Here is a 17,942-nt window from a genome sequence, read left to right as displayed (position 1 = left end):
TCGTGGTTATTTGCACCTTCAAGCTTTCAACTTTCCTCAAATTCCCGTTTTCCATTTAAGTTTAATTGAGTCTCAAAAAAAACAAAAGGAATTGCCCAGTTTTTAATTAAATGACTAATCGATATAGCCTATGACTTTAAATTAAGTTGGCAAGATTAACTATTAATCTGAAACGTCTCAATATCTTGTTATTCAAGTACATATACAGGTCGCTATAGAGTATGGATACAGTTAAATATTTTCAGAACAGGCTTAAAACTGGCAAAAGTTTATGAAAATCTAGTTCAGTCAACTTGCCCTGTCTTGATTTTAATATAAATAAATGTAAATTAGACAACATTGTACCAATTTATGAAAACAGTATTGAAAAAACGTATAGTATGGTGACAACTACTGCAGTTAGAATTCGTTAATTATCACAAAAAATAAAAAACAATGCTTAATTATTATTATTCGTTTGTTATGTAATCCGGCTTTGTCCTTTGTTAGAAAACAAATATTTAATAACAAAACTATACCAGTTATATGAGAAAAGGCAAAAACATTTTTGGTTGTACATTTTTTTATTTAATGCGGGAAATGCAAATCCTGTCACACGTCGTCGGATTCAAATCTAGTGAAAAATAAAGCTGTGTTATTTTATGTTTTGTGTATTCATATTATTCAAATCCAAGTTGGATTTTTGTATTAAAGCACCAACCACGCAATTTCGGAACTAAGATCAATATAAAAACAATTTTATCAGTTACAAATCAAGCGCAACACCTAAAAAATTGCAACAATATTTTCACAATGAACTTTTCCTTTCCTCATCATTATTACGCCACAAACAACACATTTTGCCCAGAAAATTGTTTGTATTTCCAGTATCAAAGGATAGCAGATGTTTGAAATTTGAATCAAGCTTTTACAGTTCAAAAGCTACAATAATAATACGAAAGCCGAGAGTAACACCTACGCTAGACGTTATCCAAACGCTTGTAACTCCCACGACAATGAATAAAATTAAATTAGTTTTCAGTGGGATTATCTGAAATAAGCTCTACCGCACTAAAAATAAAAAGGGGTGGTTTGAAAAAAAAGCCAGGCTTTGACAGCTACCATAACCTCAAAATGGCTACCCTCGAAGACCTAAAATTCTACCCACAAAACCAACTAAACTACTACTACGACCAAAATTCAAGCACCGTTTGTCGCATTTGCCTCGAAAAAGCGCAAAACAGCAAAAAAATGTGCAATATTTTCGAAGGAAACGAACCAATTTTCACCATGATCATGTCCTGTGCTTCAATACAGGTAAACACTTGCACCCATGAGCCCCCAGCTTTCAAACCTTGAAACTTTCACAGATCCTGCAAGGTGACGGCTTACCTAACACAATTTGCCAGAAATGCCTGGCAAAATTAAACGTGGCCTGGCAATTTAAATTACAATGCGAAAGCTCTGATTTGCGCCTCCGCCAATTCTACACCGACTCAACCGTTTTGAGTTTCACCGAAACGGAGAAAAACTTCGACGAAACCCCCGCAACAAGTCAGGTCAAACCCCCCGAGACCAAAAAAACCAAAAAACGGCCAAAAGAGAGCAACATACACCAGTGCGAAACGTGCGGTAAAATTTTCAACAGGAGGGAGTATCTCACTCAGCACATACGGATTCACACGGGGGAGAAGCCCTACTGTTGCCACATTTGCGAGAAGCGGTTTATCAATTCGGGGCATTTGACCACGCACATGAGGACGCATACGGGCGAGCGCCCCCATGCCTGCTCCCTGTGCCCCAAAGCCTTCTCCACGCGCCAGGAGCTGCACAAGCACACGATGGTGCACAATGGGGAACGGCCTTTTGTCTGCACCACGTGTGGCAAGTGTTTTGGGAGCAGTAGTAATCTGTATTCGCATCTGAGGCACCATACAGGAGAGAAGAATTTTACGTGTGAGCATTGCGGGAAGGCTTTCTACACCAAACAGGAGTTGAAGCAACATTTGGTGGTGCATACGGGGGAGAAGGCCTTCGGATGCAAATTCTGCAGCAAGAGGTTCTCGCAGAGTGCGCATTTGAGGAGGCACCTGAAGCTGCACGCGTGATTGGATGATTTTTTTGAGGAGGGTTAGGGCTAGGAGGTGATTTTTCGGTTCAGTTTGGCTGTGCTTTAGCCCAATTTGGTGGTTTTTGCGTTATTATTACAATATGATCGAAATTACGTGAGTGTGCAAAATTTCAGCACGGTCGGATAACAGGCGAAGGCTCTCAAATTTCACTCGCTGAATAAACAGACGAGTCAGGAAAAACGATTATTGATTAAATTCGATGATTTTTCGCAAAAAAACCTGAGATTTTGGTTGAAAATATTTAAAGACTCACTAAAGGTGACATCATTTTTAACTAAATTTTGTGGTTGTATAATGCAAGTGATAAATGAGACTTTAATTTCTTATTATTTTTAAGCAATATTTAGCAGCTTTCAAATAATTTGAGAACGCAAGTCAGCTTCTAACAGATTTTTCTTGGAAATAATGTCTTTTACTTACTTAACTCACAGTATAAAATAATTGAGTTAGAATTTAGAACATTATTTTATCAGTTATTATCGGGGGTTGAAATGATATTCAAAATCACTCCAATTTATTTTCTGTTACGTGGTTTAACAGCAAAATTTAAAATATTTTTGCATACATAGGAATTATTTTGTACTTTTTTGAGGCTGTTTTTAACAGCCCTTGACCTTTTATGTGCATAAAAGCTTCAAAAAGGTAAAAATAACACATTTGGCCAAATTACGTAAATTTCAGCAAAATTAATGAATTAATGAACCAACGAAGATGATGTGTTGTGTCACCTCCTGGCATTTACCTCCGTGGCCATTGGCTGTTTAATTTTTGTGATATTTTCGTGTTGTTTAGTACAAATTTGCTCGTCTTGTGTTTTTGAATAAATTAATTCCACCAGGTTTTTAAATAAGACATATTTATTACAGGTCATTTAGTTACATATCCTCATATAATTTCATATTTTATTCATTTATTTATATATTTATAGATACAAGATTCATTACAGGCAGTTTTCACCAAACAGCGCATGCTTTGAATCTCACATTGTGTTCACATATACAATATTGGCAAAACAATAAACAAATAAAACAAAAGAATACTGCTTAGATCAGCTCACAACGATGAATTCACACACACATTTGCGCGCGCACAGACATTCACACACACGCTCGCTGCTTTTCTTCCCATATACCTAGACAAAATTGCTTTTACTGCAGTTGTGCAATAGCCCGACCACGAGGTCACTCTGAGTCACCAGGAGTCAGGAAGAACAGGTTCATGTATGGTATCGGCATATTGACAACAAAAAATGTTTTTTTTTCTTTAAACTTAGGAGATTCTATGAGAAGTGACGACGGACGAGCAATATGCTGATATAATACAGTCAGCCGAATCTTAGAGTGTGTATATAGTCAAGAAGTAAAACTTTTTTATCTTCTATACATTCAATGACATCGAATATTCTGGCCGGTAAAAGTTTTTTGAGTAAAGAAAAGAAACGTTTCTACGACTTGACCACAAACTCACTTTTACAGATATAAATATTTATAATTTATTAACAAATATAACATTCAGTAAACTTTTTAAACTGGAACAGTGCAACTCGCCAAAATAAAAAACAAATGAACAAACGCAATTTCATTGTTCCGTTTATTAGACTAGCGGCACATATATATTTTATTATTAATTAGTCACTACCGAACTAATAAAAGCATGAATTTATCAGAGTGATAATCCCGCCGAACCGAACTCACAAATAAGGTAAACTAAAACCGATAAGAAACCAATCAGAACGAGAGACGAAACACACTGATCTATAGTGATGTATTACACTAGTTCCGTACCTTATTTTACAAGATGGTTTCATGGACATATAGCTAGATTCACACTCTTCTTTGTGCATCTACAGATTGTAAAAATTAAAAGTCTCCATCGCTTACACTATCTGTAGTAGATTAGTAAAACCAACAACTAAACCTGGCTCCACTCAACTCAAAAACGCCCGGACACGTCCTTAAGTACGAATTCTTTGAATTGAGCAGACGCACAACACTTGTGCCAAAATCATCAACTAAACTTATTGCACTAGCACTAATCTCAACGAATAATAAAAATAAATACAACACTTTAAGGTTAACATATAAAAATATATCATTACAAATAATGATTGTTAACTGCGATCCTTGACTTGTTAAATGAGATTGCACACGAAATTCGACTTTTTTACAAACAATTCATTGATAAGTGTATAAAAAGTTTAGATTATCACAATTCCAAAAATATGAATAGAATCCATGAACATATTCACCGATCGCGGGGGCGCCTCTACAGTAAAAAATGAAAGAGAGCACCATAGCGACCGCCCCCCGTAAACGTCAAAATCAAGTTGGCTTGTTTCGGGGACGCCCCCACTCAACGTAAAACGAAAAATCGGTAAATCAATAACTTATTTGCTATTTTATATGATCTATAACCACTAATTTGATATCACAATGATGTTCATGACAAACACATATGGGTCCATGAGAAATCATAAAACTCGAACAAAAGAAGAGATTATGGCAAATTGACTGAAACTTCAGTGATTTGTACTTTTATCATGATACTCGCGTGTCTAAAAACGATAAAAAATTGTCAAAAACAAATGAAATGCATGCGACTGACAGAGAACGTGTTACGTTTGCCAAATTTTCAACTTGGTTGGTTTGTTACTGACGACACTATATAGTACGAAAAAATGAAATTTGCGTTGTCTCAGTTGGTCCTACAGTTTGTGTATGTGTGTGTGTGTTAGTTGACAAACGTAATCATCATGGAATCGACTTTTGTTAGTAAGAAAGCGTTGGAGACAAAACAACAGACTAAAAAATGAGGTGGGCGGTTATAAGAGTTCATACTGGCGGAGGTGCATACGCTGAATGATATCACGGCAGTCGTTAAACACTCTCTTGATATTCTCCGTATCAACGGCACAAGTAAAGTGAGGATAACAATAGTGCTTGCCTTCACCAGAGGCTGTACTTATACGCTGGAACAAACAACACAGGTTCAGTCACGATCGCACGAAATGACACAAATGTCATTCCTAAAGTTTGCGACTGTACTCACCAGGAACTCGTCTCGGATGAAGTACTTGGCGCGAAAAACTTCAGGATGTTCGTTTGCGTCGTTCGCGACTTCCTGTGGCGGCTGATAGCGCGCAAAGTCTTCAAAGTATTCCTCCAGTTTGCTTTTTCCTGAAATTTCGCGACTGAATGAAAATTCGTATTAAATTTTCAGTACCTGCAAGGATTTTTTCCGCGAGCAGATCCTGCTTGTTGAGAAAAAGTATGACGGAAATGGTACGCAACCACCTGTTGTTCCATATGGATTTGAACAGTTCAAGGCTTTCTTTTAGCCTATTTTGGGTGGGATCCTCCCTCAGAACCATGTTATACGAGCTACACGCCGTGACGAAGATAATCGCCGTGACGTCATTGAAACATTGGATCCATTTTCGTCTTTCGTCCCTTTGGCCACCGACATCGAACATGCTGCAGGGAAAAAGTCGAATTCGGACGAAAAAAAAAACAAAAAATTACTTACTGAAAGTTGACTTTGTCAACCTGGAAGAGCGTTTCGAATATGCCGCTGGTAAGTACACGGCAGCGCAGGATGTCCTGCTCTGTTGGAGTGTAATTGGGTTGTTTGATTACACTCACTTGATCAAGGAAGTACTTCGCACAATCTATCAATTGATATTCGTTACTTCTATCGTACGTAGCCTGAAACACAAATTTTCAAAAAAAAAAACACTTCTGATCAGGCGGGCCTTTGAAATTGAGTTGGCAACATTGTGTCGAAAAATCCCCCCACAACATGTAAGGTAATTATTTAATTAAATTTCTATCAGTTATAATAATAATTTTTTTGACGTAAATTAAGAACAAAAAAATTGTGATCTCTCCTATTTTAATTCTGCCCTCATTTAGCCTAATAACAATAAATTACAAAAATAACACAAACAAAACCCAGCGAAAAAAACGATTTTGGAAGAATTTCAAATTACAAAATTTAATAAACCGGCTAAAATTATACATCGGCGTTTTATTTCTGTCACGTATTTAAAGTTTATGAAAAATAAGCCGTTAGGGCGTATTCAAGCACCTGTTCTTACAACAACAACAACTTTATCAAATTTTGTAAATGATGCCGTTATCAACTAAATTAACTGCGATGTTTAATAAAAAATATACATGGTGTTCAACCAACTCAGAAATGGTACAGAAATATTTAGATAAAAATAGTAAAAAAGTATATAGTAAACTAATTCTTTTTGCAACCGTTATGAGGATTTATTCCAACTGCATTTTAAAATAATAACAATGGTTTCCGTTAAAAAATCGTCTCCATATAACGTTGAAAAAATATTTGTGTTTTTTTTTTTCGATAAAACTAAACATGTTCGTCTGTTTTAGAAAGATTATTTCACAATTTTGCTGTTTATCACCATCTCAATGTCAAAAAAATGGCAAAAACCCGTCCAAACGCAGAATCGAACGAATTTTTTACCTGTACACCTTTGTCTTTCCAGAGAGCCTCTGTGTGTTCATAAAACTCTGGTGGGTAATCGAAGTCGGGACCAGTCGCGCAATCCTGAATCCAGTCCACTCGGGCTTGATTCTCTGGCTTTTCTAATTGCACCTGAGGAGACAAAGTCGACATCGCTCCCGTTATTGTCTGGAAAAAGCATTATTTAAACGTTTGCAAATCAAAAAAAAATGTAGAGAAAGTGACTAATAATTTTGCAAAGAACTTTTATACGTTCGATATTATGCGGCTCGCTTCCGATAAAATGCGCGATGTCGTCCGATTCTTTGATTAAAAGCAGCTGGACGCAATTACCGCCGCTGTTGAATTTTTTCGTTATGAAACACGTTGCCAATTTCAAAGTTTTTACATACAGAGGACACCGTAAACATTGTCGGTTTAATTATAGAATTCCGCCCCCGCCTTTGATCGCATTATTACTTTATTTTTATTGTGGCTTATTCACACGTTTGCGAAACTATTAGCCACAAAAGCAAAGGCTTGGCAGTAAAAAATCTGATCGAGTAGGAAAGCACATTTTTAATGTTTGTTGCTAAATTTAAACGTTGGCAGATTTTTTTCTTGCATCATAAATAAAGTTGGCCCAAGAGAAATTCTTATTCTAGTTCGTGTTGTGTTACCAGAAGGAAATTACTAAGCAGTTTGCATACCTGATTGCAACTTTCACTGTTGCGGCCGAATTCGGTCATTTAAAAAATTGATAAAGGGATGAAATGAAACGTCGACTCATGATTTAAGACAATAAATGTCAGCAAGGAAAAAAACTAGTTCTACGAAATGTCAGCATGTGGTGGCACACTTTTGGTAAAATGATTTTTTCCAACAATTGATGAAGGAATGCACGCTTAAATGTGCAATTATTGGGACATGTTATTACGTACTCGAATGTGATAAATACGAGGATTGGAAGAATCGGTTTTGTAATATATTATGATAAACGGGTCATGATCGCCTTGTCTATTATTCAATAATACTCGCCGTTTCGTCAAAAACTGTTCAATTTTTACAGCGTTGTCCGGGAAAAGCATGGAAAACCTGTCAGTGATAAGTGATAAATTTATTGCTAAATCATGTTAGAAAAAAGGGGAGGGGAAACAATGAGAAGTGATAAAAAACCGCTCTGACCCAAAAGATTGCGGTGATTCACTGCGATAGTGTTTAAAAATAGATCGACAGTCTATTTTGTATCAAAATTTGTTTATTTTGTAATACACTGATTTAAGCCGGCCTTATTGTCATTATTGTTACTGTGAAGGTCGTATTCAACTTGACACACTTGATGAATGGCCACAAGTCGCAACTGATGGTGGAGACAAGTGGCAGAAACCTCTTTCATTAAATTCAAACAAAAATGGACTTCACAAGTCCAGAAATGTATTCATTAACAATTTAATTTTTGGACATGCATTGACTGCATATTTGAACGACGATAATAAGTGTGTGTTAGGATCATGTCCTTCGGACAAATTGAACTTGCATGATCCTTAATGAACAGTTTTATGATAAATTTGCTTCAAAACTGTGGACACTAATATGTAGTAATTGTAATTATTAAAATGTCAAACAGCAATTTACCATAAATATGTATAATAATTATTATCAGACAGCTCCAAGCTAAAACTTAATAGAGGCGTTTTTACACATAATGTCTCGTGTATTTCGCTGCAAACAAAGCAAAAAAATTCGTTCTTGGTTTTTTCTGTTGAAGGATTGCCGTTGCAATTATTGACGTTTTGTTTTTCAATTATTAAAGGCCGATCAATTATGCAAAATAATGTAAATAAAGTGGCAGAGTTTGAACAATAAAATTAATTCAAACCAACAATTTGGTAAATTGTTATTCGTTTGGGAAAAATTAAATTTTTCCGATTAGATTAATGCACACACCCCGTATACCAATGCCGACTTTCCGCCCTTTTGTCGCCCTTAGCGCCACAGGGGTGGCAGTCAATGAGGTGTAAGTCTGGATTCGATCACACTTTACACTAAATTAACAAACCATAAAACTGTCACTTTTTTATTGTTGTAGTTATCGAAACACACCCCGTATGGGGATAATTTTTAGATGAGTAATTTTAAATTGTATTTATTTAATAGAGAAGTACAAAAACCAAAAATAAACTCACTTTTATTTTCCTGGAAATAAATGTCGCGTAAACAAACAAACTGAGAGAGAAGACAGGATATGTGACGTGAGAAAATATTTTAAGCTGTCAAATACATCACCTGTTTGAATCTTCTGCTCCCATGTAAAATCAGCTATTGGACTTTTTAAACGAATGTGCGTTTTTCTAAAGCTAGACGCTTAATTAAGATTGATTATTTTTTAATGCCAAGTAATGCGATTACAAATTTCACTAAATATAAAACAAGTATTTATACGAATCGTTCGACAGGTGAACCACCCTGTATATGAATTTAATAAAACGTGACAAAATACCAGTCTCGAGTTTTTCTACAAATAGAAATAGACATAAATGACCCAGTTTCTAGTATATTTATATGAAATAATCTGCGAGTAAAGTTTGGTCATGCATGGATAAAGTGAAGAGTGGTTTGCGTTATGAATGGTAAGGGAGATGATAATCTGTAAGAATTAATTTCAAACAGTTTTGGGTTAGCTTGATTGTGGGAAGTTTTTTAAGATTTCGTGCTAATTATCTTGCTTCATATGCAGGCTGATTCAAAACTTTCGAATGGTGATGAAAGGCGTTCAGCAATTTTTTTTCTTAATAACCGCACTAATTTTTTCTTATTTATTGTCGATCACAAATTGATGAATTTTTTTCAACATGTATTTGTTGAATTTTAAGATTTTTCAATTTGACAATGTATATTAAGAGTCAGTTGAAAGTAAGTAACTTTTCCAAGATTTTCTAAATCAAGGAATACATACAGAGTGATCCAAAAGTGTCAGACCAACGCTCGTATGGTGGTAGTAAGGGATGTTCAGTTCAGTAAAGCTTAAAATGAAGTCGGATTTTTTCCAAGCAACTTGAGTTTTAATTGTTAACATGTTTTTTTATTTGTTTATTATGTAAAATTTCATTTATTGTCTAATTTACAAGTTTAAACAGTTATCTGCTGATTAATGTAAGATTTGTCGTTTGGTAGGTTTTTTACAAAAATTATTTTTAAATTCTCATCTGTATATTTTTGAGTTGTGACAAAAATTCCAAAGCCACAGCCAGCTCTAATTCACGCCATTTTCCATCTCATGATACAATTAAGCTTTTTTTCAATATTTTGTATTCTGAAAAGTTGTTTTAAATCTAGAATTTGTCTAATTTTATATTTTCTTTAGTGTGTTCCACACCTGTTTGCTTTATTTTGACAGATCTGTTAATTATCCACAAAGTAAAGTAGGTGACACCACATCTAAATCTCATAGGGGACTCGATGAAGAAACATTTATGAACAGCCTGTATCCAGTGTTTTGGGTTTTACCTGTTTGAAGGTATTTGCTTTGGTGAACTGAAAAAAACTGTCTAAACCTTGTTTTATTTGGCCAAAAAAGCCTAAACAAGTGGAAGATTCGTTTGTGTTGTTTATCATTTTTAACATTTGACACCAACATTGTAAAAAAATAGCTGTAGATAGGGAATGAGTGGTTTGATAGCCTTATTATGGTTGTTTTTTTGTGGAATTGAGTGTGTTTCGGTGTCTTTACGTACAATAATGGCATCTCTGATATTCTTCTTGATGTCTTCAATCTTCTGCTTCTTTTCCCTCTCGCTGAAGCCGTTGACGTGCAGAATCCGCATCTGCTTGACGATGGTGGACTTGCCGGACTCGCCCGCCCCCAGGAGGAGCAGCCTGTGCGTGGCCCTGTAGACCTGCTTCTCCTTGGCGAGTTGTCTGTTGATGTGGTCGTTGATCCTCTTCTGACTCCTGATGTCCTCCGAGGAGGCGGCGGCGGCGTCCCTGTTGCCGAAGCAGCCCATGGCCGCCAGAGGGGACCACCAGCAATCAGCCCCCTTGTCGGCGGCCACGGGGCCGCACTCTGGACCCGACGCCACCGTGGCTGTCCTCGCCCGCCGCGCTCGCGCTCAGCACCCGATCATCGCGGCCCACGGCCCCCGGCCCCGTCACCAGCGGGGGCCCGCCATCACGGTGCTATTTTTACTAGGACGGGTGGCCCCACTACATCCAGCCGCCGCGGCGCGCACCAAAATAGACGACGGCGACGACGCGCTAGACTCCGGCTCGGTGCACTTGTACACCACCCTTGGAGGACCCGATGGCCGCGGCCCGCCACCAGCACCGACACCGCCTCCGCCGTCTGCCGACGACACCGACGCTCAAAGGGCAACACCGCACTCACGATGCACTGCTTTCAGCACTTTGGGGACGTCGTCTGAGAGTTGACGGCCGAATTTAACATGTCCGCCGACGACGACACCGACTGACTCGCGTTCTGGACGGCCTTGGAGAGCGGCGCCACCGGCATGCGACCTGTCATCCGAATACGCATGCCCCGCACGATACGCCCGCACAGAACGCCAAATTCAAATCTATTTCTTTTCGCTTTTTTTAAATCTTTTACATTTCTTCACTCGATTCTGGTCTCGTCGACAACCAGACATCTTTTTGGTCTTTCCTTAAATCGGGGTCTCAGGGCTGCTCACAACCCATACTAAATTCTCATTAGGAATGGAAAAAAAACACAAATCTAGGCTTAGCCGCAGTTAATTTATTGACTTATTTATTACAGTGTGAGATACTCAACTACTGGGAGATTAAGATCAGACAGATCTTTATTAGAGAAAACAATAAAAAAATAAATTAAGGCACAAATAATTTTGTCCAGATTTTAGTTCGTGTAAAGGCACGAATAACAGGATGAAAACTAAAAAAGCCAGTGGCGACTCGCTTAATCAAATAGGTGAAGTGACTCCACCTAAAATTAATGAATAGTAATGAATCTTTTCTCCTTCTTGGGTTTGTACCTCAAAATAACGTAATTTTCCAGGTAGTTAACTGATTGATTTTTATCAATTTTGATACAATTTTGCCTAGTTTTGAACTGCCGAGGCGCCACTGGAGGAAGCATAAAAATTCGTTTTAACAAGTAAGCGTGGTCAAGGGTGCTATGACATGAACGTCAACACCTATCAATAATCTGTCAAATATACCAATTGTTTAATTTACATAATGTCACAGCACTCTTGACCGCGTTTTATTTCGACTCTCGCTATATCACATACAAATACTGAATCAGAAACCGACTAGACTAGTTTTCGTTCTTTGAGAACATAAAAGTAAACTACAATAGATAACAAAAATAAATGCTTGCATAAGTACCACAGTTACATTAAATCGTGTTCGATGAGATGCTTGATTTGGATGTTTTTGCGACAGTCGTCAAACACCGTTTGACACACATCAAAGACCCTCTTAACGTCGTCAGTGTCTACCGCACACGTGAAATGGGGGTAAAACCGGTGCTGTAACGATTGATTGCTCAATCGGCTAATTTTCTGAAACCCAACAATCAAAATCCAACTACAAAAAAACACAAACAAACACACTTCAAACTCGTTTTTTATAAAATGTTTGGCCCGATTCACCTCGGGATGCTCGTCGCGTTCCACGTGCGACGTCTTGAAGTCTTTATATTCGGGAAAGTAGTCCTCGAGTTTACTGCGCCCTAAAACAACCGACTCAGTTAACGCAAACAGGCGGGGAATCCCCACCTGAGAGGATTTTTTCCCTGAAGAGATCCTGCTTATTTAAGAACACTATCACGGAAATGCGGCACAACCAGCGGTTGTTCCACACGATTTTGAACAATTCGAGGCTCTCTTTGAGGCGGTTTTTGGACGGGTCTTCGCGCAAAACCAAATTATAGGAACTACAAGCTGTGACGAAGATAATCGCCGTGACGTCATTGAAGCACAAGAACCACTTGCGGCGCTCGTCCCGCTGCCCCCCAACGTCGATTATTCTAAATTTTGATTTTGTTATTTATAAAAATTAATTAAATAACTCACTGGAAATTAATTTCCTTGACTTGGAAGGAGAGTTCGTAAATACCCGTAGTTAGGACCCTGCATCTTATAATATCCTGATCAGTGGGCATGTAATCATCCCTTGCAATTTCGTCGATCTTTTCCAAAAAATACTTAGCACTGTCTACCAACTGATATTCGTTACTCCTCTCAAAAGTGGCCTAAAACATTCGTTACAGACTGCTACTAACTAACAAATCAACACCTGAACGCCTGTATCCTTCCACAAAATTTTCGTAAACTCGTAAAACTGGCTCGGATAATCAAAATCCTGCTTAGTTGCGTTATCTAGCACCCACTTTGCCATTGTCTCATGCCTCTCATTATCTAATCTGACTGGCGGAGTGATTTTGGGCATGGCCCCAAGTATGCTCTAAAACCGGCACTGAGCCCCAAAAGCCGCACAGCCCCCAACTTACCACTATCGCATCAGCCAGATTGTCTCTAATATCGTCCCGTCTTTGCTTCCTAACCGTATCACTGAACTTATCCACGTGGATAAGCTGCATCTGTTTGATGATGGTGGACTTGCCTGACTCCCCGGCCCCCAACAGTAACAAGCGGAGGGTTTTATTAAACTCCTCCTTGTCTTTAGCAATCTGCTTGTCGATGTCATTGCTGCGCCGCTTCTTGATCAAATCGTCGGGGCTCAGGGGGTACCAACAGGGCAAGAATGGAAACAAACACGCGCAGTTTGGTTTATTGTTAGTCATAGTACATCCTGAACTTAAATCTAGTCGAATCACCGCGAAAAACAAGCCGAAAATCATAAACAAATAAGTTGGGTTAGGCGACGTGTCAACGTGACAGTTGGTTGACGTTGGGTGGCGAGAAATTCCCTAGAGGAGTCGGGGGAAGTACCCGGGATTATCAATCAAAGGCGGATATTGCAGAATAATATATTTTGTAAGAATTAAGTAAACATAGCTATGCTCTATATTGAAACAATGAGAATTTAAGTACAGACTAGACAGAATCGATGCACAGCACCGTAACTAACAGCAGTCCATTACATGGGTACTTAACTAGAAGCTATAACTATGTATGTACACATGTATTCGCGATTAATTAACACGTTCGTGTTAATTTGACCCAAACTATAAAAACGTTAAACATATTATTTCAATTAACTGATTAACAGGAGCTGTTAGCTCGATAAAACCTATGATTAATTCGGGATTATTGCTAAATTATTTAAGAAACGATTAGGCAAGCCGAAAAAATACTGTGAGAGAGAAACAGATCAGACACCTCAACGTGCGAATGTAAGGAAAACAATTAAACATGATTACATTTAAATATTCAACATTGCTAATTCATCACTGATTATGTTTATTCACAATACACGAATTCGATAATAGCTTTGAAGAAACATTCGTATCTTAATAAGCATATTGTTATCACTTTTAATCGAGTAATATATTGATCCACGTAGAAATTCGTTCTACTTCTCAAAGTAAAAAAGTTTAGTCATCTAATTACATTAGAACACACAACGAGTCAAAACAGTGACATTGTGGGAATGCCAACGCACAGTTTAGCTCTTATTGTCTGAATCTTTGTCGAGTGAAACATCGAAATAAAAAGGAGGGAATGATTAAAATACTGATAACGACTATCACTACAAATCGCATGACCTAGGCGGCCACGACAATTACAAAGGCAGTTTTGGTTTCATTTGAGCAATTTGCAACTAAAAATGGATAAGGATAGTTTTTACTAGACGCACAGTATGTTTGGAACAATAAAAAATATTTAATTCACTCAACAAACCGTTGTTCGAGCTAAACTGTCCGTTGCGCCTCATAGCAGTTTATTCTTTCCCGTTTTTCGCTCCTACCTAAAACAACAAAAAATTATCACAACAGAAATTTTGGTACGTGTCAAGTCGCTTTGATTGATTCGAATTATTGTTCGTGCCACACTGCGGTACTTCCCCCCCAAAGAATTAAAATGCTATGAATGTATAAATTCGCGCGCGTCATTTGTGTGATTGTGAGGAATGTACGTTCACGTCAACTGCGATTTTCGACAGTTACACAGCCATTTGATGATGCGGGCATTGCGTTCGACTATCGAAGGCGGCTCGCTGGTTCTGAACGACGAGGGGCAGTAATCGACATTGTCGAGCGGTCTGCTGGAGTCCACGGTGGAGACGTCCGAGAAGAAGACGGGGCTTTCCGACGACCGGCTATTGGTCAGCATCTCCTCGTAGCTGTCGCTGGTCATCCCCAGGTGCTCGAAGAACTGCTCCAGGTGGCTGGTGGGCGGCTGCTCCGGGGGGCGCCAATACCGGTCGCTGATGTCCGATTTCGAGCGAAGGATTGGCCGATCACGTTTGTATCGAAGGCATTTCTGACGCTTGAAAGTCGAGGGGGGTGGGTAAGCTTGCCGGGCGCGGCAATCGGGCTCCTGGCAGCAGTAGTACGAGCTGCCCCCGCTATGCTGCGTGCTGGAGCCGGAGTCGCGACGGCTGTCCTGCAAAAACTACCAAAAATTTTTTTTTCACATGATACATTATTACTCTATCTTCATAAGAAACAAAAAAATTGGAAAATTTTGTATTTAGAAAGATTCTGGAAAGAACACAAGAGGGCACACTAAAAAGAATTTGTAGAACGTAGAACAGTTCATAATAATTTATTTTTAGTAGAGTCTAGAAAATAATAACTGTAAAGAAGTATGTGAAGAAGAAATTATAAAAGAATCTGAAAGTGTATTTATAAAATAATGCAAAGAAAAGTTAGGGTTTCAGACCTAGGCTTTAGAAAAAAAAATCTAGAGTGTATAAAAACGAAGCCAAGACATAAATAATCTACAAAAATTCTCCAAACAACTCTTAGAGAAAATTCAGAAAGAATTTGCGAAAATGAGTGTCAAAACGTCGATCTCATACCAACCTTAACAAATAAAAAGTTGCGTATCGTAACAATGTTCCAAGAAACGCAAAAAATATAATTTAAAAAGTGGTTACCTGTCTCGGGGGCGGTGCCGGTTCGCTCCGTTGCGTGTAATGTCCACTGGAGCCCCCACTGTCCCTATTGGAAAGACTCTTGTTGCTACTTTTATTCGAACTAGGTTCAGCTCTGCAGTGAAGATCTGGAAGGCTTTTGTGACACCTTTGTGCGTATTCGGCGGGAGGACTCAGAGGTGCCATCTGTTCGACACTTAATTCCTCCGCACTATCACAAACTAACAACTGCCGTAATTTGTTTTGGAGAAGGTCGTTGCTGCCCAAATGCACCGAACGGCGGTGCGAAAGGGGTGGCAGGGAGCGGGAGGGGGATACGGCCATATCTGAAATAAAAAAAAATAAGTTGGCCACAGTGAATCAAACAAAAGATTTATGATGTTGCCAACTTAATTTTTAGCTCATGGGCCATTACAAATGTTTGCTATTTTAGGGCCGTTCACTCAATCATGGTTATTTACGAGCTTAGATTTTGAACATTTCTATAAACTTTTGTTTATAAGCCAAAAATAAAAGACGGTAACACGATGCTTCGATCAAAATAATTATTTTCTTAAAAACTGAATACAAAATGTAAAGAAAACACACTTTTTAATACCGTTTCTTATCGACACACCGGTAAATTCTATTGCGTGATAAATCGCTTTTGAAATATTCATTCGCATGCTAATTTTTTCGATTTTCTAAAAAATGCCTTACATTACGTAAAATTTATTCGACACATAAATCACGTATTTGCCCATAAAAAATTGCATTATTCATTTGCACAATTCGTGTTATTAAAATAGCTACTGCTAACGTTTTATTCTTTGACTAGACAGTTAAATGAACTCCGCTATAAAATTCTCAATTATGTATGTAGGTGTTTTGTTTCCCTTTTCACATCCAGAAACCACTGACCTTTCCCCATTCACATGAAGTTCACAAGTAGGTCATTCTATTTTTAAAGGTCCCTACGAAAATATTACAAAAAATAATATACTAGTTGCAATAAGAGAAATATTGTCGATAGATAATAGTTGTTTAATGAGGCGGCAGTCTTTCACTGCGACACAAACAATGCTATCTCCTTGTTTTTATTTATAAATGACCATAAACCGACGTTTGTCAATAACCTATTAATATCTTATCACTGTCAACATTTAAACTAGCCGGTTTGTAACCCTGACCCATTTATAAAACTCTCTTGGAATTATTTTAACAATTGATTGAAATTTATGTGAAAATGAATCAATTCCGAACATTATTACGAACATTTTATCTTTAAATACCGGGTGACTATTAAAAATTGTGTCATACAGAGTGTACACAAACTGGCGCATAACCTGTGCACACACTCCAAGAAAGTCTAGAAAAATAATTAAAATACATATTAAGAAGTAAATGTGGAATTAAAGTAAAAAATTAAAGTAGAACCAAGAAAAACACCAAGTTCATTCTTCCACGTCAAAGAAACTGAAAGTTATTTATAATAATCATACCATAATCATAAATTAATGTTACAATAACTTGTTACCAATCTGACGGCAGGAATCAGTCTTTAATAGCCACCCGGTAAAATAGTTAAGGATTCACACGAAATTTTTCTCAAATTTTTGAAACTATAGTCTTTTCAACTGCTGGTTAAAAAAATTGTGGGTAACACAATCAGCATTTCGCAATTAACACGCCATCATAACTAGTTCATTGTCTTCGTTGGCCGATTGTTCCGGGCCATAGCTCGTTATTTACAAACATTTCTGGGAACCCCACACCTACTTCCCACATGACTTACACTGGGGCAGTGTGGTGGGCCTGTAGTTGGTTCCGTGGGGCGCCACGTTGACCGACTTGCTCCTGTTGTAGCCCCCGTATCCCAGGGGCCCCGGGTTGGGCAGCCGCGTGGGGATGGCCTGTGTGGTGTCCCTCACAATTTCTGACTTCACGTAGAAGGGCTTACTCTCGGCGAGGAGCTCCACTGCAGACTTGCGCTTCGAACGCATGCTTTGCGACTTGGTCAAAGTGGGGTACATCATGGTGGCCATCGTGGGGGCTGGGAGACTCCTTCACATCGCTACTCCTGCAAGGGGCGGATTACCGCACTGGAAGAGGGCAAGAGGGGGGGAAAACTCACACAACTCGTTGGCCAGGGCTGTGTCGGAGGTGCCCCAAGTGGTTTTTATCACATAATTCGAGGGAATTTTTGCTGTTAATGAGCGAATTACACCACTGACCGAGTGCTAGGAGCCATTTCTTCTGCTCCAGCTGATTGCGTGTCGCACATGCGCAGGGTTTCGAATTTGAAAATTGAAATTACAATAAACTGCTGGAGAGTGGTTT

At 38.4% G+C, this 17,942-nt stretch overlaps 4 protein-coding genes across 4 annotated transcripts; 1 reads left to right on the top strand and 3 right to left on the bottom strand.

The window, feature by feature from the left end:
- Positions 1–1,113: 1,113 nt before the first annotated feature.
- LOC655535 (zinc finger protein TC009515) lies at positions 1,114–2,935 on the top strand. Its single transcript, NM_001170615.1, has 2 exons — positions 1,114–1,296; positions 1,350–2,935. Exons 1-2 carry the CDS (start codon positions 1,114–1,116, stop codon positions 2,085–2,087), a joined length of 921 nt encoding a protein of 306 aa, NP_001164086.1. The 3' UTR covers positions 2,088–2,935.
- A 64-nt stretch (positions 2,936–2,999) lies between these two features.
- Positions 3,000–11,083, bottom strand: LOC655613 (guanine nucleotide-binding protein G(s) subunit alpha). Its single transcript, XM_962173.5, has 6 exons — positions 10,316–11,083; positions 6,603–6,770; positions 5,637–5,815; positions 5,334–5,584; positions 5,160–5,287; positions 3,000–5,079 (listed from the first exon to the last, which is right to left on the bottom strand). The coding sequence occupies exons 1-6, from the start codon at positions 10,583–10,585 to the stop codon at positions 4,933–4,935; spliced, it is 1,143 nt and encodes a 380-aa protein (XP_967266.2). The 5' UTR covers positions 10,586–11,083; the 3' UTR covers positions 3,000–4,932.
- Positions 11,084–11,314: 231 nt separating this feature from the next.
- Positions 11,315–13,422, bottom strand: LOC655693 (guanine nucleotide-binding protein G(s) subunit alpha). The gene is made up of 6 exons (XM_962254.4): positions 13,072–13,422; positions 12,858–13,025; positions 12,635–12,813; positions 12,338–12,588; positions 12,173–12,291; positions 11,315–12,121 (listed from the first exon to the last, which is right to left on the bottom strand). The coding sequence occupies exons 1-6, from the start codon at positions 13,420–13,422 to the stop codon at positions 11,951–11,953; spliced, it is 1,239 nt and encodes a 412-aa protein (XP_967347.2). The 3' UTR covers positions 11,315–11,950.
- Positions 13,423–13,537: 115 nt separating this feature from the next.
- LOC655783 (uncharacterized protein) lies at positions 13,538–17,903 on the bottom strand. Its single transcript, XM_962345.5, has 4 exons — positions 17,737–17,903; positions 17,398–17,682; positions 15,627–15,949; positions 13,538–15,139 (listed from the first exon to the last, which is right to left on the bottom strand). Exons 2-4 carry the CDS (start codon positions 17,645–17,647, stop codon positions 14,663–14,665), a joined length of 1,050 nt encoding a protein of 349 aa, XP_967438.2. The 5' UTR covers positions 17,648–17,682; positions 17,737–17,903; the 3' UTR covers positions 13,538–14,662.
- Between the last annotated feature and the right edge of the window lie 39 nt (positions 17,904–17,942).

This window comes from Tribolium castaneum, chromosome 3 (genome assembly GCF_031307605.1).
Source record: "Tribolium castaneum strain GA2 chromosome 3, icTriCast1.1, whole genome shotgun sequence".
Lineage (NCBI taxonomy): Eukaryota > Metazoa > Arthropoda > Insecta > Coleoptera > Tenebrionidae > Tribolium > Tribolium castaneum.
The sequence above is the reverse complement of the archived record's forward strand: the minus strand, read 5'-3'. Positions and strand labels throughout refer to the sequence as shown.

What these genes read in the sequence shown, in the direction of transcription:
- LOC655535 (NM_001170615.1), top strand. Translation starts at nt 1,114, where the DNA reads ATGGCTACCCTCGAAGACCTAAAATTCTACCCACAAAACCAACTAAAC. An exon ending in TGTCCTGTGCTTCAATACAG is followed by an intron (nt 1,297 to 1,349) that starts GTAAACACTTGC and finishes AAACTTTCACAG; the next exon opens with ATCCTGCAAGGTGACGGCTT.
- LOC655613 (XM_962173.5), bottom strand. Translation starts at nt 10,585, where the DNA reads ATGGGCTGCTTCGGCAACAGGGACGCCGCCGCCGCCTCCTCGGAGGAC. An exon ending in GTTGACAAAGTCAACTTTCA is followed by an intron (nt 5,585 to 5,636) that starts GTAAGTAATTTT and finishes TTTTCCCTGCAG; the next exon opens with CATGTTCGATGTCGGTGGCC. An exon ending in TCATCCGAGACGAGTTCCTG is followed by an intron (nt 5,080 to 5,159) that starts GTGAGTACAGTC and finishes TGTTTGTTCCAG; the next exon opens with CGTATAAGTACAGCCTCTGG.
- LOC655693 (XM_962254.4), bottom strand. Translation starts at nt 13,422, where the DNA reads ATGATTTTCGGCTTGTTTTTCGCGGTGATTCGACTAGATTTAAGTTCA. An exon ending in ATCTGGCTGATGCGATAGTG is followed by an intron (nt 13,026 to 13,071) that starts GTAAGTTGGGGG and finishes TGCCGGTTTTAG; the next exon opens with AGCATACTTGGGGCCATGCC. An exon ending in CAGGGAAAAAATCCTCTCAG is followed by an intron (nt 12,292 to 12,337) that starts GTGGGGATTCCC and finishes CGGTTGTTTTAG; the next exon opens with GGCGCAGTAAACTCGAGGAC.
- LOC655783 (XM_962345.5), bottom strand. Translation starts at nt 17,647, where the DNA reads ATGGCCACCATGATGTACCCCACTTTGACCAAGTCGCAAAGCATGCGT. An exon ending in GCCCACCACACTGCCCCAGT is followed by an intron (nt 15,950 to 17,397) that starts GTAAGTCATGTG and finishes TTTTTATTTCAG; the next exon opens with ATATGGCCGTATCCCCCTCC. An exon ending in CGGCACCGCCCCCGAGACAG is followed by an intron (nt 15,140 to 15,626) that starts GTAACCACTTTT and finishes AATTTTTGGTAG; the next exon opens with TTTTTGCAGGACAGCCGTCG.